Raw genomic sequence first — 18,506 nt, forward strand, 5'->3', positions numbered from 1 at the left:
GCTGATTTCCAAATAAAACAACAGCGAACCCACGTTCTAGACCTATTGACCTGTAGCAAGAAATCACCTGAAGCTGCTGCCCAGCGTATTGCCACAGAAAACAAGTGACTTGGTCAGGCTAAATCTTTCCCCCCAAAGCTGTTGACCCATGAAGCCCCTACATAAAGAAGCATAAAGGCTATGGGCACTGGACCATGGGTCCATGTTCAAAACTCGACTGTGTCAAGGTGAAGACTGGCCTTGACTCCAGTGAAGCAGGTCGCCCTAGGTGGGTCACACTGCATTCATTGTTAAGGGCAGACCTGGGGCAAAACCCTAAGGAGGTCGCTAGCTCTTTCCAGCAGCCTAGTGACCAGGCAGAGTTCCCCGCGCGGCCATCCCCAGGCCTCGGGAGCCTTTTGTCGTCCCCCTACCCCCCACTCACCAGAGAACACCCACAAAGTGGCCCGTGGGTGGGGGGCGGTCAGGAAGGGGGGTGCAGCCCGTGGGGGGTGGGCGCGGGCAGGAGGGAAGAGGGGCGGCCGGGTAGTGATTGGCTGGGCTACGCCAGGCAGCTCCCGGCCAAGAACAAAAGAGAGCAGGCGGCGGGCGTCCTCGGAGTAGGCGCTCCCACCCGCCGGGCACCGACTTCGCTGCTGCGGGAGGACGCGCCCACCACCAAACCGGCCGAGCGAGCCTGCGAGCCGGGCGGCGCGCGCGGTTTCTCCGCGAAAGCCGGCCGTGCACCTAGGAATTAACCGGCCGGCGCGCGAGGAGAGGGAAGCGGGGCGGGCGGGCGAGCGAGAGGGCGGGGGGGGGGTGCTGAGCGCGCGCGAGAACAATAATAAGATCGTGTTTGCGGTCGCTGCCCGAGGAGGAATTCGGAGGAGGCGCGAGGCCCGGAGCTCGCACGGAACCCAGCAAGCCCGGCGGGAAGGCGGCGGCGGCGGCCAGAGGCTGGCGACGCGGCTGCTGTGAACGGCACGCGGCGGCGGCGGCGGCGGGATTCGGCGCGGCCGGACGCGTGCTCCCCTCCCCCGCAGCCGGGCGGGGATCTGCCGGGCCTGCGGTCCCCCCGTCACCGCACACCCAGCCAGACGCCGCTCGCCTCGGCCGCCGCCTCGCCGCTTCCTCTCGTCTGAGCGGCAGCTCGAGGCCCGGCGCGGAGCGCGCGGCGCTGTCCGTCGGCCCGCACGGGGCGCTGCGGGAGGGGACGGCCTCTCTGCATCTTCGCGGTGACGACCAAGGACGAGCGGGTAGAGGAGACGACCCGGGATGGCGCGCCCGCGGCCCCGCGAGTACAAAGCGGGAGACCTGGTTTTCGCCAAGATGAAGGGCTACCCGCACTGGCCCGCCCGGGTGAGTACGGCGGCGGCCGCGCGCGCGGGCCCGCCCGCCCACCATTTTCCCTTCATGATGGCGCGCCCGCCCCCTTTCCCCATCAGCACCTCAGCGCGAGCCCCGCCGCCCGGCCGGCCGCCGCCTGGACTGAGCCTCCGGCCGCGCTCGGCCCCGGCCTCGGGGCCGAGGCGAGGGATCCGGCCCGCTCGGCGGCCATCGTGACGCCCACTTTGGAAGGCGGGTCCGGCCGGACAGGCCCGACGTCGCCATCGTACCCGGGGAGCGGGTGGGCGGCACGGTCCTGGGTAGACACCCTAGTCCCGGGCGAACGTCGAGGCAGGTAGGAGAGCCAAAAGCTGTCCCCCACCGAGCCGGCGACAGTGTCGCCCGTGGCGCTCAGTCCTGGTCGAGCAGAGGCCAGCGAGAGCCTCGTGGCAGCATCTTCTATCCCGGTGCCATCCTTCACCTTCCAGACTTGTTGAGTTTTCCCCGAGCGCGATCCCCTGTGCCCCGCCTGTGCCCTCATTGTCCAGGTGCCTTCCTGGTGCCCCTCGTCCTTAGAAACTGACGCCAAATAGCCTGTCACAGGCTGATGAGCTCCAGAAGCTGCTTGTGCCTTTTCACCTCCATATTTGTTTTAGGTCAGTTTCCGAACCTTGTTCTTGGCTCGAACCACAGCCCACGATAGCTGTCTTCCTAAATAGCCAGGGTTTTCTCTCGAAAGCATCTGCATTTAATACCTGGCATTCGGCATTTTTATTACACTCCCTGACTAAGAAAGAAGCACACTGCCGGGTGTGTGCGCGCTTCATGTTTTAAAAATAAACCACTTTTATCGTCAGTTTTGTAATAGTCGGCAGTTGACTGCCTGAAATCTAAAGGATAGTCAAGGCATCTCGGAAACAGTGTTGATGTCCCTGAGGAACAAAAATAGCCAAGGAAAAAGCTGGCCAAAATTGGGAGCGCGAGTTCGAGTGTTGTGTGGTAATGAAGTGAAGCTAACAAGACCAAGGGGAAAACACACTCATTTAGGAAAGGAAGTGACATCAAGAGGGGCAGGCTGAAATTTAGTGAAGTTGAGGTAATGGATGGACATAGTCATTTTTGTAAACGTTTGTTTTTGGCATGGTTTTAAAATGGAAAGGACACTGAGCCGGGAATTTCGGGGATCTGGCGTGTGGTTCAGGCACTGTTAGGAACCCATCATTTTAACTGCCTGCACGTCCATGTCTGCGGCTCCAACATAGTCGCCTCCAGTTACCTCCCAACCTAACAACCTCAGGCATCAGGAGAAAAGCTTCACTCAGACTCCATGAGGGTGTAAGAAGTTCTCCAGGTCCTAAAATAAGGCGAGCTTTTCAGAGCAGGATTACTGCTTGTTGTATGGTTTTGTTGTTTTTGATGCTACAGAATAGTATACAATACTCACAAGGGCAAGGTCTTTTCGGGAGCCCCGTGCGCACTTGTCCAGAAAGAGGTAATAACAGCGCTTTGAGGAGATATGTGCGTGGTCAAAAGTGGAAGACCACAATCATTCTTTACAGTCTTGCTTTTGAAAAATGTCTCCTCGTGGCCCCAAAGAAAATACTGACATTCACATTAGCATATTGCTCTCACAGGTTGGCCACCTGTGGTAATTTGTGAAACCAAGTGCTACGGAAGTGTTTCTAGTTGTTTACCTAGTTAAAAAAAAAAAAAAAAATCCCTGAAGGTATAATTCCAAACCGAGATAGAAAGGGAGATGAGAAAGCAAAAGTCCATTAGGTTTTCAGATTTAAAACAGTGCATGGAAGAAAAACCGGCATGTTTCGATTTAACTTTAAGGAAAGGGCCTGGCTATGAAAATTATTTTATGATGAGCAACATTTTGCATTCCAGGGAAGGGTGAAGGTTAGAAAAAGCTCTTTCGAGGTCCTACTCTTGATTCCACATAGCGTCATCTCAGTTTCACGCAGCGTTTTCCCTCGTTTTATACCTACTTAGAGCTGTCCACTGATACTTAAAGTACTAACTGGAAACCACAGCATCGTCACATTTCCTGTCCTTTCCCCACACATAAAATGTAATGTGGGGGTTGCAATGTGTGCGGCCCCAAAGAATCACAGCTAGGCAGCAGAAGAAGCTGGGTCTTGTAGGAGGGAGCTTCTGAGAAGTCAGAGCTGGTCGGTACAGGAGGTACAGGACGGGAAGAACAGTTTCCATGCTTGGGAGGAAGATGTTTGGTTCAGGGTGGCACCTAGTGAGAAAGTTGGGTCCAGAGGACCCAGGACTTGGAAAGGTTGTCTTCCATTCCTGCCTGGCCTTGACTTTTAATGGTCTGGTCTACTTCTATAATCTTTCTGAATTTCAATTTAGTAGTCTGTAAAATAAGGATAATTCTCACCACATAAAGAGTTTATTAGTTTCCTTTATCTGTGTTTTTATTACCCACAGTTCAAAAGTACAGTGCAGCTATACAGGGAAAGACTGCATTCGAGTAACTTTTATTACAATGTATTTTAATTTTTCTTTATTGTTAATCTCTCTACCTAATTTATAAGTTTCACTTTTTCATAGTTATGTATATTTCAAGGGAAAAAAAAACAGTGTTTATAGGCTATGGTACTGTGCCCATTCCAGGCTTCCACTGTGAGTCTTGAGACACACCCTGAGGATAAGGAACTGCTGTATCCCAAAGCAGTGTGCTTAAATATTCGTACCTTTTTCATTATAGATTTAGAATTTACATTTTACCATTGTACCATTTTAAGTTAATGTCTGTCAGTTTTCAGCTCTTTAGTAGATGTGTTGAGAAAATTATTTTACCATGAAGAACTGCAGAGGTGTTCAATTATTCAGTGAATATCCGTGTATCTTTCACCTAGGTTTTTTATTAATTATACTGTTTTATCACATATCTGTTCATATGTCAATCCTTCTGTCCATACAGCAGTCTATTTTAATTTGATATATTTCAAAGTGAGTTATAGACATTAGTATAATTTACTCTTATATACGCTTGTCATTAACTAGAGGTCAACATATTTAATGGATTTTTTTCCATATGTGGTAAAATTTACATAAGGGAAGCATAAATGTACATTCACTGAGTTTGACTAATATATACACAGATATAATAAAAAGTATCTACTGAGATAGAGACTAGTACCAGTAACTAGGAAATGTCCCTCGTGTCTCTCCCTGGCAAGTCCTGTCTTCTTCCCCTCTCTCCTACTGTTTGCCTGTGTTATTTTAACATTAAAGGCAGCTAGACATTTCTGCGGACTATTGTATATGGCTTTAGAAACTAGAAATTCATCTGTGTATAAAGATTTGCTAGCTTAAAACTAAAAAGTTAAGGTGCGCTAAACAAGGATGTGAACTCTTGACTGAGTATGCTGTTGGTAAAATTTCAGTATGCATCCCTAATATGTGTAAATTTACCTTAAAATTGTGTATACCTCTTATTTTATACTACTACTATGTACATTAAAAAATAAACATGAATATGATCCAAAGGGAATGACGTGAGATGAGGGTATTTTATAGTTCAAATCTTTTATGGTCAAGGTATTAAATCCATATTTTTAAGCCTTAGTTTTTAAGAATGTTTTTGACCTGCTCCTTGTGGGACCCAATTAATCAAGTGGTCACAGCTTATAATCTTCTAAAGAGGTTTTGTTTTGTTTTTTAGGTTACACATCCCAATTGAGCCATTTTTTTAAAGCTGTGTGCTTGTATTCATTAATATCTGTGTGGAAGTTTTTAGTCATTTGTATGTTTGGTGAAAGCTAGTTGAATTAAATTCTCAGTGATTCTGTTCAACCAAGCTTTCACAAATGGCAGTAAACCACAGTAAGGCTAAGTAAGGGCATTAATGTCAATTTTTATATTAAATTATAGTGAAATTGACTTTTTAGAATAGTCTTTTCTTGCCACACTCCCCTATGCACCTTGGGTATGAGTTACGAGCACCCTGTGTTACTCAGTACAGAGAATAGCTTCCAAGACCGTGTGCTTCCGTTCAGGAGCTTTTTCAGTTGAAAACCTTGATATGGCGGACTTCAGTAGTAAACCAATGCGTTGTATGCATGAGGCCCTGAATTTTATCCCTAGTGTCCACCCTCTTCGTTGTGTTTTACTCTTTTGACTTTTGGGGGGGCCCACCACCCAGCTCCCAAATAAATCACTCACAGAGGCTTATTGCTTGGCTTGTTTCTTGCCAGCTTTTCTTAATTTAAATTATCCCTATTTCTTTTTGCCCCTGGCCTTTTTCCTTTTCTTACTTCTGTATATCTTACTTTCATTCTGACTCCATGGCTGGCCCCTGACACCCTCTCCCTTGTTCTCTCATTGCTGCTCCTTCTCTTCAGAGTTCTCCTCCTGTTTAAACTGCAGCCTGCCAGCCCCGTCTGCCTATTGGCTGTTCAGCCCTTATTAGGACTGTCAGGTGTTTTAGACAAAGAATCAGAGATTCTCAGAGTTAAACAAATGCATCATAAAAAGAAAAGTAACACACGTTAAAATAATATTCCCCCACACCCCCAAGTTATTTCCAGGCATGTTAGCCCAAGTCTTCACAAGTCTTTAGTTCCAGTACTCGGGAGGCTACCCAGGAGGATGGCTTGAGTGCAAGAGCTCAAGGCCAGTCTGGGTAACACACCGAGACACCCCCGCCCCCAAGATTTCAGTACATTTTTATGTGAACTCTAAAACACTGTTCTCATTTCCAAACTCTGGCCTCATCTACTGGAATTGAACACAAACCTACTTTGTGGCATAGCAGTCTGTTGTTATAGAACCAAATAATAATAATAATGTGTTTATGTCCACCAAAAGGTCTGTATAAAAGTGTCTGTAGGAAGTGACTTACCCATAATAGACTAGTAGAAACAGCCCAGTGTCCCTCACAGGAGAATGATTAGACAACTCTGTCATGTGTTACTGATACCCACCCAAAAAAGATGTAAAGTTGAGAGAAAGGAGCCAGACGTGACAGTATATTGAGTATAAATCTGTTTATATAATACTGAAAAACAAGCAGAGCTGGCGGTGGAGATCTCATACAGTGGGGAGAAGCCCTGCAGTTATTCTGTGCCTTTGCCTGTTGGTGCTGGACAAGCTAGAGCTCACAGGAACGCTTACCAGGCTGCACGTGGGTTCTACCTTCATTTTTAGAAATACATTTTGGGACAGATGTGGTAAAGTGCCCTCTCACACAACTGATCCCGTGAGCTACATGGATTCGATCTCACCATTTTTAGTTTTCAGGGTTTTGCTTTCCTTTTGCTGCTAGAGATTGAGCTCGGTGCTAGTGCTCATTTAGCAGTGTGAAGCCCTGGGTTCCATCCCCAGGTATTGGAAGACAGAAAGACAAAAAAGAGATTACATTTGCTACTTTAGAAGTTTCTCTTTGGTCTTCTTTCAGTTCTGACTTCAGCTTCATTTGTTTGCCTGCATCTGTCTTTCCGTTCCGTTCTCACTAAATCAATTTTGATCATGCTCTAGATCTGTCTCAGCCTCTCTCTCGTGATGGAACTTTACAGCAGTGTGCTACCTCACCCTCCTGTATTGCGTGAGGTGTCGAACTCTTACTGAAATTTTGTTCTGTGAGAGGCACAGTGCTAGGTACAGTTCAAAATTCAGATAAAATTTGTGACACTTAGTTAAAAGCATAAATAAAATGTATTTTATAATCTTTATTAATATAAACGTTTTTGGAACAGTTGGGTTTCCTCACAGGAGCACTGTCCAGGTGGTGATGTTTCTATATTTGTTTGTTTGCCTTTGGCAATAAGGTATTAGACATAAGACTTTATTTCTGGAAAGCAGGCCTCATATTTTCAAGAATTTAAGTTCTTTTAAATCTCAACATGAAGTAAGATGTCCATAATGTTCACTACCGTGGCATACATCCAGAGAAGTTGTCTTTAGTTGGAAAAAGCCTCTTCCCCAGGGATTTCATTGACCTTGCCAAGAAATGGGCAGATTGTCTCATTTCTTTTACATAAACTAAGAGCAAGCAGGCAACTTATCCTTAATACCAATATGTGCGTTAATTCTCTGTCATGACATCTCTACTGTAAGATACTATTTATCCTTAATACCAATATGTGCGTCAATTCTCTGTCATGACATCTCTACTGTAAGATACTATTTATCCTTAATACCAATATGTGCGTTAATCCTCTGTCATGACATCTCTACTGTAAGATACTATTTATCCTTAATATGTTGCGTTAATTCTCTGTCATGACATCTCTACTGTAAGATACTATTTATGATTCTTTTGTAAGATGACTGATAGTTTAGCATTATAAACAACTTTATTGGAAGTGTCCTTTAGTATTAAAGCAGTTAGGCTAGTAAACAGGAGAAAGTTTTCTATTGTTAAGAATATTCAAAAGTCAGATCAGAACCTAGTCTGTTTGATGTGGTTATAGGTATAGGCCTTGGCAGAATGCTTTTCTGATCACTTCAAGCCCTGCTAGCAGGTTGCTGACTTTCACTTGTGAAACAGGTAAAGAAATTCCGAGTAAGAATGTGAAAATGACATTTGGTGATGCACACTTTTAATTCCAGGACTCAGGAGGCAGAGGCAGTAGAATCACAAGGTTTGAGACCAGCCTGGTCTGTAGAGTGAGTTCCGGGACAGCAGAGCTACACAGAGAAACTCTGTCTTGAAAACAAAACAAACAAACAACAAAAAGAATGTGAAAATAATTAGGCTAGTTTAGTTTGTGAATCTAATTATTTTAGACCAAGGCTTAATTTTGTGTGCTTTTTATTTTTACTTTCTAGTTAATCATCACTCTATTTATTTATTTATTTATTTTTGAGGCAGGTTTTCCTCTGTGTAACAGCCCTGGCTCTTCTAGAACTTTCTTTGTAGGCTAGGCTGGCCTCAAACTCACAGCGATCCACCTGCCTCTGCCTCCCGAATAGTGGCACCACCACCACGAGGCCTGTATTTTATAAACACCAACAGATTTTCTTTTTAATGCCAACAGTCCAGCAGGGCTCTTGCAAGGTGGATTTTCATCTGATACAGTTATCTTAGTACTATAAATGATTTGTACTATTATCAGCTTTTTAAAAAGAAAGTACATTGAATTTCATGCTGTAGATACTAATTTCTCCTGAGTAAAAAGTTATATTGTGTGAATAATATTCATTATAGAAAGATTAATATCCCTGTACCCAGTTATGACCAACGTGAGTATGTATTTAGTATGGTTATAAATGATTTTAGTTCTGCTATATGACATAGGTTATTCAAATTTATAACTATAGAACAAGATTCAGAAACATTCTTTTTGCTAGGTCATTAGTTATTCTCTTTGGATGAGTCTCTAGAAATTGTATTTTTGAGTCCTGGGGTATGTGTGCACTTTAGAACTTTGGATCTATGTTACTAGCATCACTTTAACAGAGAAGTTTCGGCTCCCACATGTTCACTAGCTGAGAAAAAGAACACCCATTTCCTTCCTAATCATTCAGAGTAAATGGCTTGGTTTTTAAAGTCTAGCATGTGTAAGGCTCTAGGTCCTATCTTCAGCACCAATAAATAAATCTGTCAGCTCAATGCACACATTTACTTGAATTAAGTTTCTAATTATGATTAAGTTTATTATCTCTGAGAGTGCACATATTACGTATATATCTTGATAATAGGGTAAGGTAAATATAATAATACTGTAGCTTAAGAAATACACTCAAGATTAACAATAAATATCTTATTTTTGTTCTTGTTTTAAAACAGAGTCTCACATTTCCCCGACTGACCTCAAATCCACTTTAAAATAATGAATATCCTTAAACTTCTGATCTCTCAGTGTATACCCTCTGATTATGAATATTCATTACCATGAGCAGTTATAGAGTGCTGGAAATCAAACCCAGGGCCTCAGGATTCCTAAGCAAACACTCTCCCGTCTGTCTTAATCCCTGACTATTAAGAATGCCTCAAAAATTTATCAATTTTGCCATTAGATGAAAGGATTGAAGAAACATTTGGCAGTATGTAAGAAAGTCAGGTAGGTAGGTAGGTAGGTAGGTAGGTAGGTAGGTAGGTAGATAGATAGATAGATAGATCAATCCTACATCTATGATGCTGGCAATCTTAAATCAGAACATCTATTATATTGGTTTGTATTATATTTCTCTAGTCTATCTCTTTAAACGCCCTTTGATTGAAGGAAATATAAAATAAGTAAGGCAGTAATTGTGCATTTAGAGAAATCAGAGAACTATTAAAATCATTTCTGAGTTAATTGCACAGTATTATTGACGTATGTGAAGGATTGAAAATCTGTATGTATAAGAGAGAACAGGTACTCTCCAAACATCAGGTGGGTTAATTATGAGTTTCTAATTTTCTGGAACCTACAAATAAGGTTTTAAGTCTGACCACTGGCCAGTGTAAATTCTACCACTTTACTACATTTCTGATCCTGAGAACATTTTCCTGATTTTCCCTGCCATTTGTATGGTAATCTTTCAACTTAATTAAAAGAGTTAGTAAATGATGTTTTTCTATCTCTCCCCTACCCAAATAAGAATTGATTGCAGTTAGTCTGGAGCCACATGGGAGGGAAGGAGGGAGGGAGGAAAGAGAGAGAGAGAGAGAGAGAGAGAGAGAGAGAGAGAGAAGGAGAGAGAGAGAGAGAGAGAGAGAGAGAGAGAGAGAGAGAGAGAGAGAGAGAGAGAAGGAGAGAGAGAGAGAGAGAGAGAGAGAGAGAGAGAGAGAGAGAAGGGAGAAAGGGAGGAGGGGAAAAGGAAAGGAAAGGAAAAGAAAGACAAGTCCAGACCTGTGGGACGACATCTTGCTGACTGTGAGGAAGCCTGTGATATACAGAGAAGCCTTGATATACAAGCCCCTCACTCTACTGCTGTTCGAGTCTGTTAGGTTGGGCGACAGTAAGGGTGATAACGTTGCAAATCTTTTCCCTAGGGATTCGCTGCTAAACTATGCATGAAAGAAATACTAAATGACTGCACCAAACTCTACTTACATAATGCAAGAACCCTAGTAAAAACTTCAGTAAATGCTTGTGTGGCTTGGTGGTATGTTTTTTCAACAGTTTCCTTGTAATTTTATAATAATCATTTTGGCGCTAGCTTATGGGAATTGTGGGGACTTCCCATTGTAAGATTCCCAAGTGTAATGAACCATTTCTAGAGATTCCCCATAGCTTTAGAACTGGGGATGTGGGGGCAAGATATATGACCATGTTGACGCGCAGATGGGCCAGTGAATAAATCAACCTTCCTGTTTGGTCACTGGGGCTCAAGCTTCATGAAAATTCTGCTACTAGTTTAAGGCTACCCAGAATTGGAGATGTTCAGTCTCCACAGAATGGTACAGTCAGTGGTAGCAACAACGTTTCTTATATGGGCAGTAGAAAATTCTTGATAACATAGTAGTAAGTTTCTAATGCAAAATAATGCGTAACATTAAAGTTGTTAAAAAAATTGGTTCAATAGTGGTTAGCACATATAAAAATAAGTTTCACAGAAGATTAAAAAATTATGTAGGCAGGAATGTCAGAAAATAACTCAGCTTTAGAACCCTTCTTTTCTGATTCTAAGTAGAAACTTTGTACTAATGACATCTTTAATTTTAGAGGGAACAGTATTATAAATTCTCTGTTAGTTTTTTGAATTCCCATATTATAATGCATTGCAAATGAATTTTCCCTCTACCTGTCTTTGATTTTCAGTACGAGACCAGCTGTTTTCAAAGTAAAACTGTCACCTTCACTGGCTGACATAACAAGGTTGACTCACTGGTTCTGAAGATCGAGACTCTGGGAAATGCGTAATCGTCGGTTCACTCAGCAGTTGTTTGCTGTCCTTGCTTTTGCTATATTTGACAGTAAAAATAAATACTAATTCCCAGAAACACACCAGAACTTTTTTTAACCAAACCATAATTCTACATGTGAAGCAGCCTGATAGTTTTATATTTAATTTGGTGTAAAATTAGGTTGACTACCAATAAATCAGTTTTTACTGATTTAAAAGCATGGTTTTGGTCTGCTAGAACAAAGGAAGTTAATCTGTTGTGTATTCTCTGTGTTTATATGGAATAATTGTTGGGTTTTAGAAAATGATGATTTACTTACATTCCTGAACTTTGTATTTTGATACAGCTGCAATCTTATATGAAAGTTGTGTAAATATAAGGAATGAAGCTGGTATTCTGTTAGATATTTTAATCATCCAGGCCTATAGATTCCTTGTTTTCAAATGGTTTTAAAATACAAACTGAAACTTTTCAACGTTCACCTTCCTTCTAATTTTTGACTATATCTGTAACTACCTTGAAGCTATTATAATTTCATGTATGTGACTTACTAATAAGCACCATTTATTTGGTAATTGCATATTTATTTATGGTCTGACTATATAATGTTCCCTGGCTGATATTGAGGCTCTGGAGTTGGCTTAAGTTTACAGTGCTAAATCTGTGAATAAAAATAAGGACTGTTAGGTTCACAAAACTGACAGGTCTTCAGGGCAAGTTTGTGGAATACAGACTGTGGAAGGAGAGAATCCAGTCCCAGCAATGACCGTTTTCCTCTGTAAGCACTAGAGCACTCACACACAAAATAAGGGCATGTGAGAGAAGAACCATGTTTAAAGGAGGACGCTTGAAGCTTCTATATAGTATTTATGTGCCATTAATCTGCACAGACACCTAAGTATTACTATCCCCCCTTTTACAGATGGGAAAATTAAAGTCTAGAGAGATCCTAAGTATCTCCTCCAAGTTGCGGAATTATAGTAATTGATAAGCTCAAAACCTACTTCCCGTTCTTACTTTAAGCCAGTAGAGTGTGTGCTTTGCCTCTGGCAGTGCAAGTGCAGCAAGAATTCTAGTTGGTCTTAATTAACCAAAACCTAGTCAGATATACAGGGGTTAAAGCTGAAGGTCAGAGAGACAGCAGTAAGTCACTAGAGAGATTTTTTACCTCTACCAATGCCCAGACTGAAGGGGCAATCCTCAGACTCCCTGAACTACGCTGTAGCTGTGTCCCCACCAAACCAGACTCCACACTCCAGTGAATTTCTGTCTCTTCCCTTTTATATTCCTCTCTCTGCCCAGCCATATTGTTCCCGTCTCCACCTCCCTAGTGCTGGGATTAAAGGTGTGAGTACCACCACCTGGATCTGTTTCTGAGGTCTTGTGTAGCCCAGGGTGACCTTGAACTCAAAGAGGTCTGTCTGCCTCTGCTGAGATTAAAGGTGTGTGCCACCACTCCTGGGCCTCTAGTGACTTAGCTTTGCACTCTGATCTTCAGGCAAGCTTTATTTATTAAAATACAAATAATATTATCACTACATGTTTATTCATCTTTTCAATTAGCAGCTGTTTATTGAGTGCCCATGCTTCAGGCCCTGGTCTAGAAGCAGGGTTTACACATGGGAATCTGGCAGAAGACCCTGTCTCCCAGCGTTGTAAATAGCCGAGAGGAGATGCTATGTGCTACCAGGACTGAGGAGTGCAGGGAAGATGTTCTTTGTTACATAGAATATTCAGAGACAATCCCTTCAATAAAATGGCATTTAAATAAAGCTCTGTAGAGAGAGATTACTAAATCCTGAATGAGCCCACTTTTATGTTTGTTCTGTTGCTTCTTCCCTTCCTGCAGGCAGTACTTGAAGGTAAAATGGTAGTACTTTCTGAAATGTACGATTTAAGATGACTTCCAGTGTTTTTATTTTGAAGATGAGAAAATTTAAGTGTATAATTACAGTCAGTTAATAGGAAGTGCTTTACTAAAATTGGTGATCTTTGGTCACTTGTCTGACATAGAGGAAGAAGTGAAAGTAAATAAGGAAATCACTCTGGTTTTTGACACTCTGATTTAGAAATCATGACTTGAACTGGAGAGATGGCTAAATGGGTAAGAATGCTTGCTGTTCTAGACAACTCACATTTGATTCCCAGTACCCACACTGGGTGGGTCATAACTGCCTATAACTCCAGCTCTAGGAGATCTGATAATCAGCTTCTGGCCTCCTTGGCAGCACACACATGCCTTGCTGGCACACAGCACACACACATACACACACATAATTATTTCAACACCTAGCTGGCACACAACACACACATTAAATATAATTTTAAATATCATGAATCATTTAATTAGAAAAACTAAAACGTTTATGGAAAAAAGATAATTCAGACTTAGAGTGAACTATATGTGCTGGTTGTAATTGTGTTTTTTTTAAGTTATCGTATAATACACATACTATGAAACCATCTTAACTATATCTTGTTTCTTTCAGATAGGATTTTGCTATTATTTATTAAGTTCTGAGAATACAGCATGTTCTTTGTGTAAACAAAGGTTTTACTGAGTAGGAGTGATTTTAAAATTTGCATTAAAGTCTTACAGGAGGGGGAGATAAAAGACTTGGGTTCCTTATGTGAAACACAAGTTTTACAGTGTTTGATAGAAAATTTGATATTTAATGTTTCTCATACTATATAGCTCAGGCTGGCTTAGAACTTTTATTAGTCTTCCTGTATCAGCTTCTTGTTAATAGAGCATATACCAGCTTAATAACTATGCACAAGTCTACAGTTTAGTAATGTAATATCACCTCCGTCTATCTCTAGCGCCTATTTTCTCCTGTAAAACTGAAACTTGATGTTCCTTAAACAGTAACTATTTCCTGCCTGCTAACCCCTGGCAAATTCTCTTCTACATTCTATGTCTATGCATGTGATTGTCTAAGCGTCTCCTATAAGTAGAATTATATATTATATATGTTTTTGTGATTGGCTTATTTTACTTAGCATAATGTCATCAAGATTCATCCATGTTGTGCCAGAATTTCCTTTTCTTTCAAAAACCAAATAATGTTCCTTTGTGTGAGTGAAGAACTGGAGTCCTTGGACAAGGCCTGATTCTAGTGAGGTCCAGTAGAATAGTATGGCTACTTACTCTCCGAACACCAAATGGAAGAGGTTCTGATGAAGCATGTCTTAATCAGGGCTACCACTGCTGTGATAAAACACCCTGACCAAAAGCAGCTCAGTAACCCTGTCACACACACACCTTATTTTATTAGCAGTTATATTACTACATCAAAAATGTTAGCTTCCTAATCAAAATACCTAGAGTTGTGTGATCCTAAAACTACAGCACACACTGATAATTTCCTTGTTTTCTTTCCCTGTCAGGAGCACACACCCATAAAAAGGGTTTTTATTTTGTTTTGATTTGCTTATTTTTGTGTTGAAACTTTTCAGACGACATCAAAACTACCTTTATATTTTGCCTTTAAAAAGAGGTACTTTACAGAGGGATGCATTAAATCTGCAGAGTGGTATTATATTACTACTGTAAGTTAAACTTTTAAGACATTGGATAAATTATAAGGCTTGTGCACTGCTTCAGTGATTCTTACCATTTGTCTATTATCATTTAGTGCACATGTCCTTGTTTCCAGAGGGATGTAAGGTAACTGCTACAACCCTAAGCTGAAATTATGTAGGGTATCTCTCTCATTGGTCTTTGCATTGTTTCTTCCTTGCCCAGAGGCTCTGTGTTCCTTTGTGGTGTGCTTTATCTCCATAGAAAGCCATTCTTTCCAGCGTCTTTTTGTTTTTTTGTTTTTCGAGACAGGGTTTCTCTGTGGCTTTGAAGCCTGTCCTGGAACTAGCTCTGTAGACCAGGCTGGTCTCGAACTCACAGAGATCCGCCTGCCTCTGCCTCCCGAGTGCTGGGATTAAAGGCGTGCGCCACCATCGCCCAGCATCTTTTCCGGCTTCTTACCCACATCTGTGCTCCTTAAAATGTTTTTCTCAGTTAAGAAAAATAGAATGTTAACAATGATGACATAAAATAAGAAAAGCCAAAAAAAAAAAAAATAAGAAAAGCCAGAGTGGAATATATAAACACCCCAGATAACTTGTAGAGTCAATGCGATAGAAAATAGCCAAATAGAAGCCAGACTTTGAGAAGGAAAAAAGAAAAACAAGAACAAAAATAAATTATTAGAGGGAAAATGGTAATTAATTAATGAAGTATACTGTGAGAAAGTCAACTTTCTGAAACATCAATTCCAAAAGACAGAGCAGATTAATCAAGATTATCAGGAAAAGCTCAGACTACTTTAAAGGAAAGGCATGAGTTTAGAACGAGGTGACGTTTAACATGTTTTACAAAACATGCTGTTAAAGTCTTAGACTTATAATTCTGAATGTTTCCAATCAGTGGACTGTGTTGGGATTTTGGATTTTAATTGGATTTAGGTTTTCTCTATGGGTTAATATAGGAAGAATTGTTATAATAGTGTGGTTTTCTTTTCCATAAATGTAGTTTACTTCTCCATTTATTTAGGCCTTTAAATATAACTTTCTACACATCCATTTTAGATATATTTTAATCTAATTGCTGATATTATTATGTTTTATTTTTGTTTCTATTCTTTGAAATGTATGTAAAATAACAGATGGCCAAGACAAAACACTTCTGAACAAGAATAAGATGATGAAACTTTATAAGATAGCAAAACATAAAAGTGAGTCCAGAAACTGGTCCCCAGATGGTGAAATCCACAGTAGACAAGTGTGAGGTTGCAGATAGGGAGTGTTTTCATGTAAAACTGGCATGCTTAGTCAGTCATGTGCATGTGTTAGGGTTTTTTGGTTTTGTTGTTGACAAATAACCAAACTGGTTTAAAGAGCATTTGTTTTTGCCCATAGCTTTAGATGTTTAAGTCCATAGTCCTCTGGTTCTGTTTCTTTTTGTCTGAAGGAAGCAGAACACCATAGTAGAAAGGGCATGATAGAACAGAACTTACTTCATTGTGGCCAGGAAGCAGTGGGAAGTAGCACCATGGGGGAGGGGCTAAGTTAGACTCTTCAAAGGCATGCCTCCAGTTAGCCACGTCCTCTAGCTAGCCCACACCTGTACACTTTCATTACCTCCCAACAGTCAATTAGTTGATTGAGTCAGGGCCTCGTAATCTAACCATGTCTGAAAGTGCCCTCACAAGCATCCAGAGAAGTGCTTTACTCACTTCCTAGGCGTAGTTAATCCTAACCAAGTTGACAGTCAAGATTAGCATCATATTAGATATCCAGATGAGTTAACTGTCATGGCATCTATGTAAAACCAAGCATCTGTTTTATACCATATACAAACGTCAGGTGAAACCGTGAAGGGATTTTCAGGATGTCTGAGGACACAGAAGAGATGAACTATAAAAGGAAGATTGGTAAAATTTGAGATCATTAAAATCAACTTTTTAAAAATTCCATAATGAAGTTTCGAGGGTAAGCCACAGATGGGAAAGGATGCTCACAACACATGGAACCTATAAAGCTCTAGTGTATATAATGAATCAAGTAAACAAAGACAGGCAGCTCAATAGAAAAATGAACAAAACTACACAAACAGCCATTTCATTGAAGAAATATATAATGCCTATGAGTATAATACCTATAAGAAAAGTGCTCACAGAAATGTGAATTAATATTATGGGAATGTCGGAAATTAAGAAATTTATAAGTATCATATTGCTGATGGTATGATTCAAAAAAGATTCTTTAACAGGACTGATGGATTATGTAAGGGTCCAGCACTTAGGAATACAATTTATATTGTAAATTGAATGTTGTGTGTTTTTCTGATTCAGCATCTGTAATTTCCATAGTACATATATCTCTACCTCTAGACGACTAGAAATGTAGTTTATATATATGGGATTTATTAGAGTGGCTTACAGTTTGTGGTCCAAGTATTCAATAATGGTTATTCCCCAGTAGGCCAAGGATCCAGAAGTTGTTAGTCAATGAGACAGGATGTCACAGCAGTCCCAGTCTGGTGCCAGAGTCCCCAAGGAATCATAGAGAGCTGCTGTTCTGCATTCTATCTTGGAATCCCAAAGAAATCGGTTCTACTACTAGTGAAGGAGTGCCTCACCGCAGGGTAGATGAACTTGCCAGTGAGAATGAGGACAGCCAGGCAAAAAGGAAAGCCTCCTTCTTCCATGTCCTTTCAGGTGGACTGCTACCAAAAGATGTACAGATTTAGGGTGGGCCTCCTCACCTCATAATCCGATCCAGAAAATCCACAGGTGTGCCCAGCTGCTTGGTTGATACCAGATCAGATGTACTCAGGTCGACAACCAAGATTAACCACCAAACTAAACCTTGTTCCGGGTGCTAGGAATTAAACACTGAACAGTATGGAAAATGTTTCTGTTTGTGACATTTTTAGTGTGGAAGGAACTTGTGGTTAAGCCAGCAAAATCACATGTAATGTAACCATAAGAGAACAGGAGATGAAGCACACATAAGAGAGTGCTTATGATGTAACACTGAGGAGTCAGGCATGAGGGGGTGCATGTGTCTGCATGGTTTAGGGAAGACCAATCTGAAAATGGCAGTGTTTCAGCAGATTTTATTCTGTGGGAGAAATCCATACGGCTCCTGAAAGAGAAGCAGCAGAGAGGTTGAATAGTCATGAGCACGTAGGTGAATGAAGCTCACGCGACTGCCCTGCAGGTGATGAGTTCTGCCAGGCGGGCCAGAGCCTTCTTATATAGGATCTTAGATCTCTAACCTAGTTAGAGTGTTTTAGGGGGTGAAAAGTCATTGGGGATTTTCAAGCAGACAAATGACAGTCTGATTTATCTTCAGGAACTGAAGGATTGAAGTTGGGTACACAGTTGGGCAGGGTAAAGATTGGAGATGTTGAATGGAAGGACCTTTCTGGAGGCTTGTAAAAGTTTGGGCCTTAGATGATTAACAAGGACTGGGGAGAACAGTGGACTTGGAAAGAAGTGGCTTGTTTGGTGATGCTTCTTAGCAGTATAATTGGAAGAAGTTGGTGGTCACCAAGTTGAAATGCCTTTGAAGAAAATGAAATCAACAGTGTCTTCCCAGTGTCTGGTAGGAAACAGCTGAGTAGATGGTGATGCTGTTATTTGGGCAGTAATCAGCAGGTTAGGAAATAAGATCAAATTTTTTAGGACAATCTCCTTATGTGATCTTAGGCTCAGAAAGCTCTGACATTTGGGTATTTACAAAATGAGACTCATCAATTTATAGATTATTAGATGAGACTTACAGTTTATAGATGACATTTAAAGTCATGGAGATCACTAACAGAATAAGTGAAAATACAGGCGACTCATGAGAAGAGGTAGATTGTGAGGTAGGTGTGTGTGTGTGTGTGTGT

General features: G+C 41.4%; 1 protein-coding gene across 1 annotated transcript in view; it reads left to right on the plus strand.

Annotated features, from left to right (window-relative positions):
- The first annotated feature begins 806 nt into the window (after nucleotides 1-806).
- Hdgfl3 (HDGF like 3) overlaps nucleotides 807-18,506 on the plus strand; it is a 52,874-nt gene continuing 35,174 nt past the window's right edge. Inside the window, exon 1 of the mRNA XM_057756608.1 lies at nucleotides 807-1,338. Within this exon, the coding sequence (XP_057612591.1) occupies nucleotides 1,255-1,338 (84 nt within the window). The 5' untranslated portion in view covers nucleotides 807-1,254. The remainder of the gene's footprint in view (nucleotides 1,339-18,506) is intronic.

The sequence above is a fragment of the Chionomys nivalis genome, chromosome 23, assembly GCF_950005125.1.
Source record: "Chionomys nivalis chromosome 23, mChiNiv1.1, whole genome shotgun sequence".
In the NCBI taxonomy this organism is placed as follows: domain Eukaryota; kingdom Metazoa; phylum Chordata; class Mammalia; order Rodentia; family Cricetidae; genus Chionomys; species Chionomys nivalis.